This window comes from Pyrgilauda ruficollis, unplaced genomic scaffold (assembly GCF_017590135.1).
Source record: "Pyrgilauda ruficollis isolate IOZ18807 unplaced genomic scaffold, ASM1759013v1 scaffold40, whole genome shotgun sequence".
NCBI classification, from domain to species: Eukaryota; Metazoa; Chordata; class Aves; order Passeriformes; family Passeridae; genus Pyrgilauda; species Pyrgilauda ruficollis.
Genome location: NW_024525490.1, coordinates 2,311,306 through 2,323,957, shown reverse-complemented (window position 1 = coordinate 2,323,957; position 12,652 = coordinate 2,311,306). Strand labels below are relative to the sequence as shown.

Genomic DNA, 12,652 nt, shown 5'->3' with positions numbered 1-12,652 from the left:
TTATAAGATCTGTGAGCAATTCAGCATGCAAATCTTAAACATTAATTAATTTGCTATGCAAATTTGAAGAGTCTAGTTTAGCAAATTCTAGTATGCACAAAATGTTTTTTATCATAGTTCTCATGTCTTCCAAAATATTCAATTCCAAATAAATTACTTATGATAGGACAATCTAAATTTTTGAACAAGAGGAAATTACATTTCTTTTTTTCCCTGAGCATTGCAGTAATCATCAAACTTTTACTTACTTGAAAAAAAAAGTGCTTTTTACTGCAATAATTTTGTTAGTTAAAAATGCAGTTGAATGTATGCCTTTCAAACTATTTAGCAAAAGAAAAGTAGCAGCAAGATATTTTTTGTGTTACTTCACAAAAAAATCTCCTTATTTCTTATACACTATTGCAATAGGAATTAATACTTGCACTATTTTTTTTTCATATTCTGTTAACTAACAAGAGAGGTTGTAAATGAAAAATTAACTCCTTTTCAAGAGCTAATTTAGAAGAAAACAAATTGTTGTCAAAATGAATGTTGCGGCTTTGGATTAATTAACTTTTTATTTTAATCCTTTATTTTTAAGTTAAAAAATGAACTCTCTTTCTTTCTCTCTCTCTCTCTCAAACCCTCTTACAAGAAAGACTTTTGTATGATTTTTTTTCTCTCTTCTTAAGCTTTATGTGGTGGATATATTCATGGGAAGAGTGGAACTGTTCTTTCTCCAGGTTTTCCTGATTTTTACCCAAACTCTTTAAACTGCACTTGGACTATTGAAGTGTCCCATGGCAAGGGTAAGTATCTAATACGTTCTGCACATATACAATGTCTGTATGGAAAAAAAAAAAAAAACCTTCTGTATGCCTTGTCCTTGTATTTGGAAACTTCCCTGAAGCTTAGACTTAAAAGCCAGAATTGTGTTAGAGGAAATGCAAAAATAAAACACAAATACAAAATTTCAGTCAAGTATTAATGTACATCTCCTAGGTAATAATGAAATCAAGGAAGATATTATAAGTAAAAGAGAAATACAGGAACTTGAATAACACCTAAATAACACAAATTTGAATTTTTGGAGTGTTGTATAAAAACAGCACCGAATGACATCAATTATCTTGTAAGAACTATTGATTTAAAGTGAGCTAAACAAGTATCCACATTGCACATATTATCCAGTTGATCTCATGTGCTTGATGCAGTCTTTATTTTCAGAATTTCAGGTTTTGATTCTAACTTTTTCTCAAAATGTTTCCGTGTAACATAAAAATTGCTTTCTGTGTCACCTACATATGAAGGAATATAAAAACTTGCTATTTAATGCTTTTCTTTCCTCCCTTTTTAATTCTTTTAAAGGTGTACAGCTGGTTTTTCATACTTTTCACCTTGAGAGCTCTCATGACTATTTGCTCATCACTGAAGATGGGAGCTTCACAGAACCAGTAGCCAGATTAACTGGCTCGGTCTTACCCCCTACAATTAAAGCCGGCCTCTTTGGAAATTTTACTGCACAGCTTCGATTTATATCTGATTTTTCAATTTCTTACGAAGGTTTCAACATAACATTTTCAGGTAATGAATTCCATTCTGCTAAATATCCTGAAACTGTTCCAGATGATATTTCACTTGCAGATAACAGAAATATTATGGAATACCGTAAAGTAAAAAGAAAACCAAAAAACACTTAATCAAAATTGTATAGTCTCTATCATAAAAAAACTGGTTAGGGTTTAAAAAGGTGGGCAAGAGAGTCAAGAAGAATGTTGGTGATTTGTCTGTTTTAAGTTTAACATTAAACTTGCTGAAAAAGAAGTTTAGAAGAAAATTAAGGGGGAAAAATTACAAAGATAGAAGGTCCTGGTTCAGAAGAAACGAACTGACTTGTTCTAAAGTATAGAAACTTTATAAAAGCAGTGGTATACTGACTCATTCACAAAGGACTTTAAATTGAAGACTGATTTTGAAATGGAAAATATGTATATAAAGATGAAATAAAACAACTATTATCTATTGACGTATTTCTACGTTACCTCTTTTAAGATAAGTGAAATATTTGTTACTGCTTCTTATTTGCAGTCTTCTAAAACTAGATGACATCTAATACACATTTCTCAATAACTTTCTTTGCCTATCTCTATTACTAGGAAGTAGAATTACAGACGTAGCAGGGCATCTCACCTCCCAACAAGAGCTCATCTATTTGTTAGCTGGTCAGATAAACAGGATGAGCTGTCTTGTAGAGAGTTATTTTGGCACCATAGCCAAAATGGCCAGTGCTCTGGCATCTCCCAGCTGCCTATAAGCATCTTAATTTTGAAGTGAGATCTGGAAGGTAAGCTGGATTTCTTACTGGCAGACACCTCACTGACAAACAAGAAAAGCCACACCAAACTTTCACAAACAGAAATCCTCGGTTCATGATCCTGGAAATGTGTGAAGTTTCTCCCATGAGTAGGGATTTCTATTTTACAGTAATTCCCCAGGTGTTAGGTGAAGAAATCTGTGTATATTATTGTCATTTTGGTAGTGAATTACAATACTGTTGCTAGCTTTAATTATAGGTACCTTGAAATAGTGCACTGTTTTATTCTAGGCTGTAATCTACTAGTAGCTTTTTAGTTTCATACTGTGTAGTAATTCTGATTAGGATCTTTGGTGTGTTATCTCTCTCTGTTTAATAAATAATTATATTTATAAACAGACCTGATTTACCATCATTAAAACTTGTGGACCAGAGTAAGTCCATAAATTTAAATGCTGTAAGTTCTGAGGCTAAGGCAGGATTTTTCTGAAGCTTCCACTAGTCCCATGACACATATGAATGAATCAAGTGCTAGCTGAAACGCACATGCACATGTATCTTTTATGGAAGGAGTACATAAGAAACTCACATCCAAATCTCCTGCATCATTTTTCAAGAACTGAAAGTCAATAAGTTTTGTTGAGAATTGGCAATGTTTACAGATGACCATGATATTTATGAGTAATATATCTCATTTAGCTTGCTTATTTAAAAAAGGAAAAAAAAAAACTACCACACTTATTAGAGCAATAGTGTTGGATTTACTCCTATTAAATGCTAAAATACATTAATTCTGGAGACTTTGGACTCACCAAAGCAGAGGTCAGCAGTTTTACAAATTTGAAATGTAAACACAAATATTAATTATTTCACTGATAACTGTTTTATCACTAAATCAAAAGAGTAGGGCACTAGCCATGTTGTAGAAAAACACACAAAATATTGTGGATGCAAGGAGGAAAACTGTGCAGTAACAAAAGATATGGATCACAGAACTTTTGGAACACGATTGAAGGTTTGTGTCCTATCTACTACTGCTACAACATACAGAGACAGAGACAATTTATATTAAATACACATTTTGAGAACTATTATGAGGTACATTAACTTTAAGAAATAAATAGGTGATTCTGTTTTTGTACTTTCGCACAACTGAATATACTCCTTCTTAGTAAGAAGTGTTTTGTGAGAACACCTGTTTTGAATGCCATCAAACATAGAAATTTGTCATGAAAATTGCCATGTGCCTAAAGGTATACTACAGAGTATCTCCATGTCTTAGCCTCTGCAGTACTGAGCAGAGATAGTAGATCATATGTTTTCTAAACTTACAACATTTGCTAGCAGAAACTGATGTAGTTTATAGATTGCCTCTAATATTCAGAACTTTCCTACAAGACAGTTACTAAAAAAAATTATTTATTCCTTTTGTTGGATATATCAGTGGTTTAAAGACTCAGAAACTTTGGTTTAGTTTCTTTCCTGACTAAATGGAGTCTCCTATTCTAAATAAGAAGATTTCACCCTATTTTCCACTGACCTCCAAGGTTAATGTTCTAGAAAACATTTTTTCTTATCTGTTGCCAGAAGGGATCTCTTGGGTCTTTTGAATCATATTCTGAAGAATATAAAATCAAACCTTTTCCATTAGATGTTAAGTTGTTCTCTTTCAACATTTTTTCTCAAAGTAGTTGGTAGTGGATGTCTAAGGAAAAAAATTATGTGGAAAAACAGGATAAAGAAAAAGTGATACTTCCACAGCATATTCTTTGGAGATGGGGAAATGGGAGGTTCATATATTTTCTGAGATGGATTTGCTTCCTATGTAACAGCCCTGATTTTTTTCCCCATTAGTCTATTCTGACTCCTCCTGCTGAATTATTCTTGATGTGTAGTTATAAAAGCACACTTTTTGAAAATGTGTTCATATGTCTTTCATTCACCTAACCTTTTGTTTGTTTTTTAATTAGATTTTCTTCATCACATAATGATTTCTTTCAACTGCAAGGCTCACTTCTAAAGCTGTTTGGAAGTTCAGATGAAAAGAAACTAGAATTATATACAAAGAAAGTAATTAAACAAAATTATAGTAAACCACTTAGAGTACAAGCTGATTACAGCTCTTGAAATAAAAAAAAAAATAGATGTAGTATGTGTAGGACACATTAAATACATAATTACTGTATATATAGGCATAATAGACTTATAGAAACAGTAGTGGTTTTTAGTAGAGAACACAGCTCTAAAATGCATGTTTTCCAGATGTTCCATGCTCACACAATGCAAGCAATTTGATAAGTTTGCTTTTTTCCATGTGGACAACTTGTCAAAATAATAACATATTATGTTTTATTGTCTACAGAATATGATCTGGAGCCCTGTGATGATCCTGGTGTTCCTGCCTTCAGCAGGCGAATTGGTTTTCATTTTGGTGTTGGAGATTCCTTGATCTTTTCCTGTTTCCCTGGATATCGCCTGGAAGGTGCTAACAAACTCACCTGCCTGGGAGGTGGTCGGCGTGTATGGAGTGCACCTCTGCCAAGGTGTGTGGGTAGGTGGTCACATGCTTTCATTTCATTCATCAAATCGTTAATAGCACATGGCATGTGTCAGAATACTGGGCAGGGAACAGAGTGCTTGGGTTGAAACAGCTGATCCCCAAGCTGTAAAGACTGTAAAGTCAGGGCAAGATATAAATAATGCATGTCTCTTTTATATAGAGAACAAAAAATACAGAGGAATAATTAGAATTATTCCAGCAAATAAGATCAAGATTTCATGTGAGATAAAAGTAATTATTAAACTTTATGTTTGGCACAGTTAAGTTATAAATTTCGTACTTTGTCTTTTGGGGTAGAGAAATTATGTTTAGCGCTTTTAGGTGAAAATACCCTACTTTAGAGCCCTGCTGCTGGTTTTAAGGGTCTTTTTTCATATTGTCTTGTTGTTCTTGTAATTCTAAGATTTTGGTATTTTTACGGTTTATAAACTCCATCACAGTGCTTTTAAACTTTATTTTTAAAATTAGTGTGCGGTTGTTAAACTTCAGCAACTATGAACTCAAATTGAGTGAACAGTTCTTTTCTTGGAAAAATTCTGGGACTGTATATTATGAAATTTGTGCAGTTGCTGTATTTCTGAGATATTTCTGAGATTTTTATCTCCACCGTGTCAAGTGAATCTCATCAGCTGCTATTGACATAATGCTTCTGAAAAGTTAAATACTTCCATACACCTCTAAATGGATTTTCTTAAGAGGGTCCTTGTTTTTAAATAAGATTTTATTTAATGAAGGGAGAAATTCAGCTTCAGCTTCTTTCATTTATTTATTATAAAAAGACGGATCTTTATATCTGAAAAAGTCACCTACATTGTATGTGCATGTAAGATACATAGGAAAAACAAAGTATCTCAAATCTTGTTTTAAAATGGAGGTATTTATCCCCTGATAAAATGATGTTACAGGTGAGAGAGAAACCAAAATAATAGGGAGTTTGCCATTTAGTTGGAAATTCTAAATTTAAGTCAGTTTATTTTAAGCCCTGAGATATTTGCTTGGTTTGGTTTGGTTTTCGTTCGTTTGTTCATTTGTTTGTTTTGTTTGCAGTTTCTCTCTTTCTAAGGGGTTTCTCTGTGTTCCACTCCAACATGTTGAGTTTATTTTAGATATCATAACATTTTAGTCATCTGCAGAAATATCGTTATCCTGTGCTGAAGAAAGGAGACATTCTATGTGATGCATTTAGGCGTAAATCTAAATACAGATTTTGTAATTTTGTTAACTTTTGTAGCAAAAGCTTTTTGTAATTTTTGTTAACTTTTAAAAGTTAACAAAACTTTGTTAACTTTTTAAAAAGCCTTTCCTACAGTATCTATAGTTATACAAGGTTCATACCTGATATCTTGAAAATGCTCATTTGGCTATCCTCATAAAGTAAATGACACATTGATAAGCTGCAAAGATTATCAAAGTATCAATAATTAGCTTAATGAAGTATCAGCCACTGAATTAGCTGTGAATTTATAGGACTAATGTAACCACTTATTGTGCCAGATACAGATATGTATGTTCTGCCTGTATGCTCTCCCAAGCATAATTTAGTGATACACATCTAATCTTACGTATATGTGGCATGTCTGCCATTCATATTGAAATGGAATTTATTTACAGATAGCCCAACTTTTTCTTTTTGTTCTTTAGTTTTTAGCAAATTTGTCAACTGGCCCTGAGACACTTAATGTCATTGGATCCATGTACGATATCCCACTTTCTAACTGATTAGTAAAACCTTTTATAAAATATGCAAAGACAAGTGGCACTTCTCTAAAATAAGATGATCTAAATAACTCTTTTAACTCAACCTATGTTTTCATTTGATCTCTTGTAGTGTAGCAAGGTACAGATATATACAATAAAATATATAATAAATATATAATATATACAAAGATAAATGCAAGGAAAGAAACTTTGCTAGGCAGCTGTATGAAACTGAGGGGGAAAGACATACTCAGTGCCCTTCATAGCTGCTTTTATAAGTGATTTTTTTTCTTAACACTAAGAGGGTTTACAGAAGTCCCTTTTCTTGTTGCCATGGCACCTAAGACATTAGGGGTGAAGATATCCTCTTACCCTGAAAAGGAGTTCACACAAAGACTTCTTCTTTCTCAGAAGAGTGAAAAGCAGAGGCTTGTCCTGAAATCTGATGTATTTGGAATCTACATTCAGAATTAAATCTAGTCTTAATTCAGAGGCACAAGTTCATAAGTAGATTACTGGGTTCAGTAGCCTCTTGATTATTACTTTCTAATTGTCATTTCTACAGTGACCAAACTCTCATACGCAATATATACTCATCATAACTTCTATGACATATGGTAACACAGTCTTTCATGCTACTTTTAATCAGATTCAAGATGAAAGCCCTTCAAATTTAATTGTACTTAATTTATAAACTAAACATTCACATGAGCACATGCTGATTTATATCACAAAAGTTGTATTTAGTTTCATCTGCTGTTGAAAAAGCCAACAAACCAATAGGGTTTCCAAAACTCTTGCCCTTCTCAATCGAAGCAAATAATTTCAAGTCCTTCCTGTAGGGTTATCTCAAACATGCTGTGTAATTTTCCTGATCAGTGAACTATTTGTGCCTTTCCACCCTTTCATCTTCTTTGAAGGGTTATTTTCCAGGTAAAGGAAAAGCAGAGCTTGGGAGGTGTAGTTAGCCTAACATCATGATGCTGCCATTCTTAAATTAAGACTTTTAGTTCTGTATGAATAACATTATCATAACTTTCAGTGTCCTTCTCTCCATGCTGAGCAGGTAGATGGTCTTCCCCTGTATTTCTTTATCTGATTGCCTTATTCTGAGAGCAAACTTGGTTTGCTGTCAGAGCAAACCCTCTTCTGCAATAAGAACTCTCCTTTTCACAACACAATACACCACCAAGTCTTCCTGTAAAATCAGATTCATATTCATAAACAGGTGGACTTGTAAATCTTATTTCCTTGTGTCAACCATTCGCTTTTTTGTCTTTTTAATTAGAATGATTTTGTGTAGCTCAGCTATGCACTTCAAGTTGTTTTGCATACTATTCCACCTGACACCAGAGTTTTGAAGAGACTAGCTAGGGTTTCCCTTTGAGTCGTCACCCCATTTCTAAATGTGTCCTCCAGATGGATCTGTCCCTTGACCAGAAAGCAGTTTGTGCCTACAGCCACCTACTTGCTACTATTTGAGGAAAAGACCTTTACTGGTAAAAAGTGTGCAGAAGATCCAGGGCCTTAAGGCTGACTCCCTTTGCACAGCTTCCATAATTGCAAATGTTGTGTATAGCTTTAAAATATATAACTTTTTACTTATTTCATCACTGTGAAGAAAAAACTATTTGAGCATGCATGCATATTCTTACCACTTTTTCCTTCCAGCAATAACTCTTTTTTCCTCTACCTATAATTACACAGTTCTATTATAGTTTCATTTACATTTCACAGCTGACTACTTTTTCCTGAGGACAAACCCCAGCTTTTAGTGAGTAGTCCCCCTAGAGTACAGATCCAAGAGTAAAGCTTCAAGGCAGTCACGCACCTCTGCATATCCACAAAGCTGTGTGAATCTCAGAAGCTTGGTGAATAGGTGTCCAGAAATGAGGTGGAACAATTTCCTATTGTAATCTATTGAAGTTCCTGATTCTGAGGCTAATGTCCACATAAAAGAGACTGTCAAAATCAGATTTCTGATGTTATCACATTGTCATCACTAACCTTTTAAACAGGATCCACATTCTGTTAAACACATTCTGATCCATTTTGTGGATCCTTTTATACATGATCCACATTCCATATTTCCAGGAAATCTGTTACTAAAGCAGATTTTCTAGATCTCATCTAACAAACCAAGACTATGCTTTTAATCATACTTTTCTTACTTTAGAGTTTTCTTTAAGTCAAACTGTTCAGGAGCTTTCTAATACTCTGTCTTGGACGTGTATTACTGTTAGAAAATGAATTGAAAGACTCATAGGTTAAGGGAGGCATTCCTGAAAAACCAAACAAACTGGTGAATCAGAAGACCATGAAAGCAAAATGAAAAAGAAAAGAAAAAAAAAAAAAAAAAAAAAAAAAAAAAAGAACCTCTAGTTCATTAGAGGTCATAGGAAATGGCAAAAAGCTTCCATTTGCAAAGGTAGGAGAGGCTTTTCTGTCCTTGAGGAAGGATATAAAGGAGTTGTTTCAACTTAAAGAAAGAAAGAAAGAAAGAAAGAAAGAAAGAAAGAAAGAAAAAGACATGCATACATTAATTCTTGGAGAAATTATTGAAATAGCACCTACTGTGTTCTGACAAGATCTATAAAATTAAGAGGATGCTTTCCAATTAAAACACATCTAAATTGCTTGTTACATAGCTTAAACTAGCATGTAGTACACAAAATTTGTTCTGTAAATATCAGCTGCTGACATGGATCCAATTTAGATTTGCCACTTCCCACATCTGCCAGCTATGGAAGTCTGCCAAAACACAGCATTCAAAGACAAGGTCCTTAAAACATCTTTCTATAAAGGAAAAAAAAAATCTATATGGTTACCTGTGTCTTCTTAGACTTGGTGAGGAGTAGGGTATGTGCAAAACAGAAATGTTTAACAAATCAAGATACCTGTGAGTATGCACATTTCCAGAGATAGGTGGCCAAGAAGTAGGGGCTGAGGCAGAGAAGGGAATTAGACCACAGTGTCAAATGAATGCATCTGATGTACGCTGAAATTACCTCATTAGTGCTTTTTGAAATGTGACTTTATCATTTGCAGTAATCCTCTAAAAAGGTGAGGAATTAGCCTTTTAGTTTTGATATTCCTTTATATTTTACACTGTGAAATTCTGATGAAACTCTGAAAGATAGGAGACATTTCATTCTTTCCTTCCCACTTGAGAAAGATATGCTGTTGACTGATTATGGAAGACAAGGTGTAAAAACTGGAGTGGAGATCTCATTACAGTGAGTTACAAAGTATGGAGCTCAGATGTAGGTGCCTTCTCTTTTCAAAAGACTTGGATTTCATCAGGAGGGGACGAGCTACATTTGACTCCTCTTGGGTGGTCATTCCTTTCAAATCTGTCTCTAATCTGCAGAGGGTTAATGTCTTTCTCCCCATTAACCTCTCTGAGAAGTCAGCTTGGCTTTCTTCCAGGGAAATCCTTTTAAAAGGCCCAGGTTACAGCAGAAAACCTTTCAGCAGGTCTCACATACCCAGGTTGTACTGAGGGGGAAAACAATATCATTATTATTTCAGAAAAAGTAGACAGTCACCATTTGACTTGCTCTTGGTAGTTGTACCCTTCAGTGACACACTGAGAGTCAATATCCTTCTCCTCACAACCCTCTCTGAGGTTGACTTTCTCCCACAGAAGACCTTTCAGTAGGTCCAGATCATACCAGAAAACCCTAGACATCTTTGAACCACTCTGATCCACTCCACCACATCCAAGGGATCCTGTCTGATGTTAAAATTATGTAATGCTCTGTTGTATTTCACTAAATAGTTCTTTAGTTGTTTGCACTGGGTGTTTGGTAATTTGCACTGTTCACATGATTTGTACTCTATCACCACATGGTCTTCCCCTTTTCCCCCCATCCTAAGTGTCAGTGTGGCGGTCTCTCCCTGGTTTACTCCTCCCCTCGCCCCTCCTCGCTTGTATCCCATTGGCTGTAGTCCCTCTCCTCCAGCCTCTTTCCCAGCCCTTAAAACCCCCTGGAGGCAGCTCAACCAGCTTTTTCCCACCTTCGAAGTAAGCGTAGGGTGTGGTTGGTCTCCACATGGAAAGAGCGCTTCTGGTCTTTTGCCTTTCGTCCATGTAAGGTCATGTGGGCTGGGGTCCATAGCTAGCCGGATTGGACCTGAACAGCCCATCCAGACATGGACTCTTTCAATGCTCTGGTCCGTCAGTGGCCTTAGGGGAAGGTAGCTTGATTGACTCTGGGTGGTGTGTGAGAAAAAAAAATCATTTAAGAAAATATATCTGGAAAATGAAAAGAGAAAGAAACAATAGAAGTAGATGGTGGAGAGAAAAGTTATCACTGCACCAGGATCCAGCAATGAGACTATTGCAACTTAGATGTCCATTGCTCAAAGTGATGGTTGTGGTCTTGATCCAATGAGGATGGGGAAAGCCCCCACAACATAAAGTTCAGAGGGTCTTTGACAGTTTATGACATTTATGACATTTTCTAGTGTTTCTCAGCATAGTGTAACCAGTTATGCCTTATCAGAAGGGATGAATACCTTCAGGCCTATGTGTGAATGTCCCAGTAACTCCCCTGGGAATGAAGTTTTACATCTGAGCCAGTTGCCTTTTCCCTTATCTGGCTCAAAGGCCACCTTGTTGCTAAACAAAGGCTGGTTTTTAGTGTCATTGTCTGGTGATGGGTGCTCACCTGCTCTGCACCAGGGCTGCTCTTATGCAGATCAGAGGTTTCACCACCACACATCCAAAATGCTTCATCTCCTCCCCTTTGTTTGGGGGGTGTGCAAACCTGCCCTCAGCAAAGCACACTGCTGATTTTGAAAATGAATGACTTTTTTTAGTTATTAACCTTAACATTCCATAAGAGTCTCTCATAAGAGGGAAGAAACATCTGAATTTGCTCTTCAACTCCCCTTTATGTGATTTTCTCAACAGTTATCTTACTTGATTTGCAAGCTGCTTCTGTTTGCTTGTCTACACTTTCCCTGCTCACTATCTCTCTAAGAAATTGTGTAATTTTACCTATATGTGACATATAATAAAAATATTATTTGTGCACCACACACTACACAGTGTAGACTATATTCAGCTCAAACTAGCCTTTCATGGTAAAGACTGAACAGAGCTCAAACACAACATATAAAAGAGTAATCTTAGTTTTGAGTGCTGAGTGTTTTTTGTTTGGTTTGAGTTTTAACCTGCATTATTTCCTCTCCCCGATGAATCATTTCAACTGTATGGAATTCCTGAATCAAGCTGTAAAAAACTTAAATGGTAAAGCTGAATAGAAAGCACTTCTATATATTTTCATTTTGAATTTAGGTGGTGTTGCTCCTTTATTAAATTTTATATGGCACTTGACTTTTAATAGTGCGTTAATACAGTATTTGAGTAAAATCTTCACCAAGGTATTGCTCACTGGTATTCACATTAATATCACATTAATTTATCATATTCAGTTGTTATATTAAATACTACTTGAATAATTGGTATGGTGCTACAATAAAATGCTGACATCATTTAATAAGCTGTCTCTGTTTAATAGTTTAGTTAGTATTCATTGCAAAGTCATCAATTTTAATTAATATACTCTGTCATGTTGTAGCATTGAGTTAATTCCAGTGAGATTGAAACAAGTGGAAACCCTGTTAGTGTGAATAGCATTGGAGATTTCTGTGAGACTTCTGAGATCTGACATTCATTGTTTTCTTTGAAGTCTCTGTAGCATAAAGTCTGGATTTGAATTCACCTTTAAGAAGTCAAACTAAGTCTGAAAATTGCTGTTCATTTTTAGCTATCGTTTAGGCAGAGAGAGCTCTCATTTAAGAGCTGCTCATGAACAAGAAATCTTATATAACATCAGTAGGTGAGTCTCTGAATCTTCAGACAGAAACAAGGATGTTCATGCATTCAGGATCCACTGTATTTCAGAATTCTTTATTTAAATGCTATGTTATGTCTACAGGCTGTTTTCCATTTTATACAATGTATTTCATAGTTATTTTATGTTTTTTGATAATTTCTGTTTATTTCTCTTAAAACACTGCATTTTTTATAATACAATCAAAAGGTTGCATTATTTAATCCTTTATTTTACTTTCAGTTTTCGACTGAATGT

At 35.0% G+C, this 12,652-nt stretch overlaps 1 protein-coding gene across 1 annotated transcript in view; it reads left to right on the top strand.

Moving 5' to 3' along the window:
• CSMD1 (CUB and Sushi multiple domains 1) overlaps positions 1–12,652 on the top strand; it is a 1,068,142-nt gene that overhangs the window by 842,246 nt on the left and 213,244 nt on the right. The window contains exons 19-21 of the mRNA XM_041477428.1: positions 672–788; positions 1,348–1,563; positions 4,656–4,844. Of these exons, the coding sequence (XP_041333362.1) occupies positions 672–788; positions 1,348–1,563; positions 4,656–4,844 (522 nt within the window). The remainder of the gene's footprint in view (positions 1–671; positions 789–1,347; positions 1,564–4,655; positions 4,845–12,652) is intronic.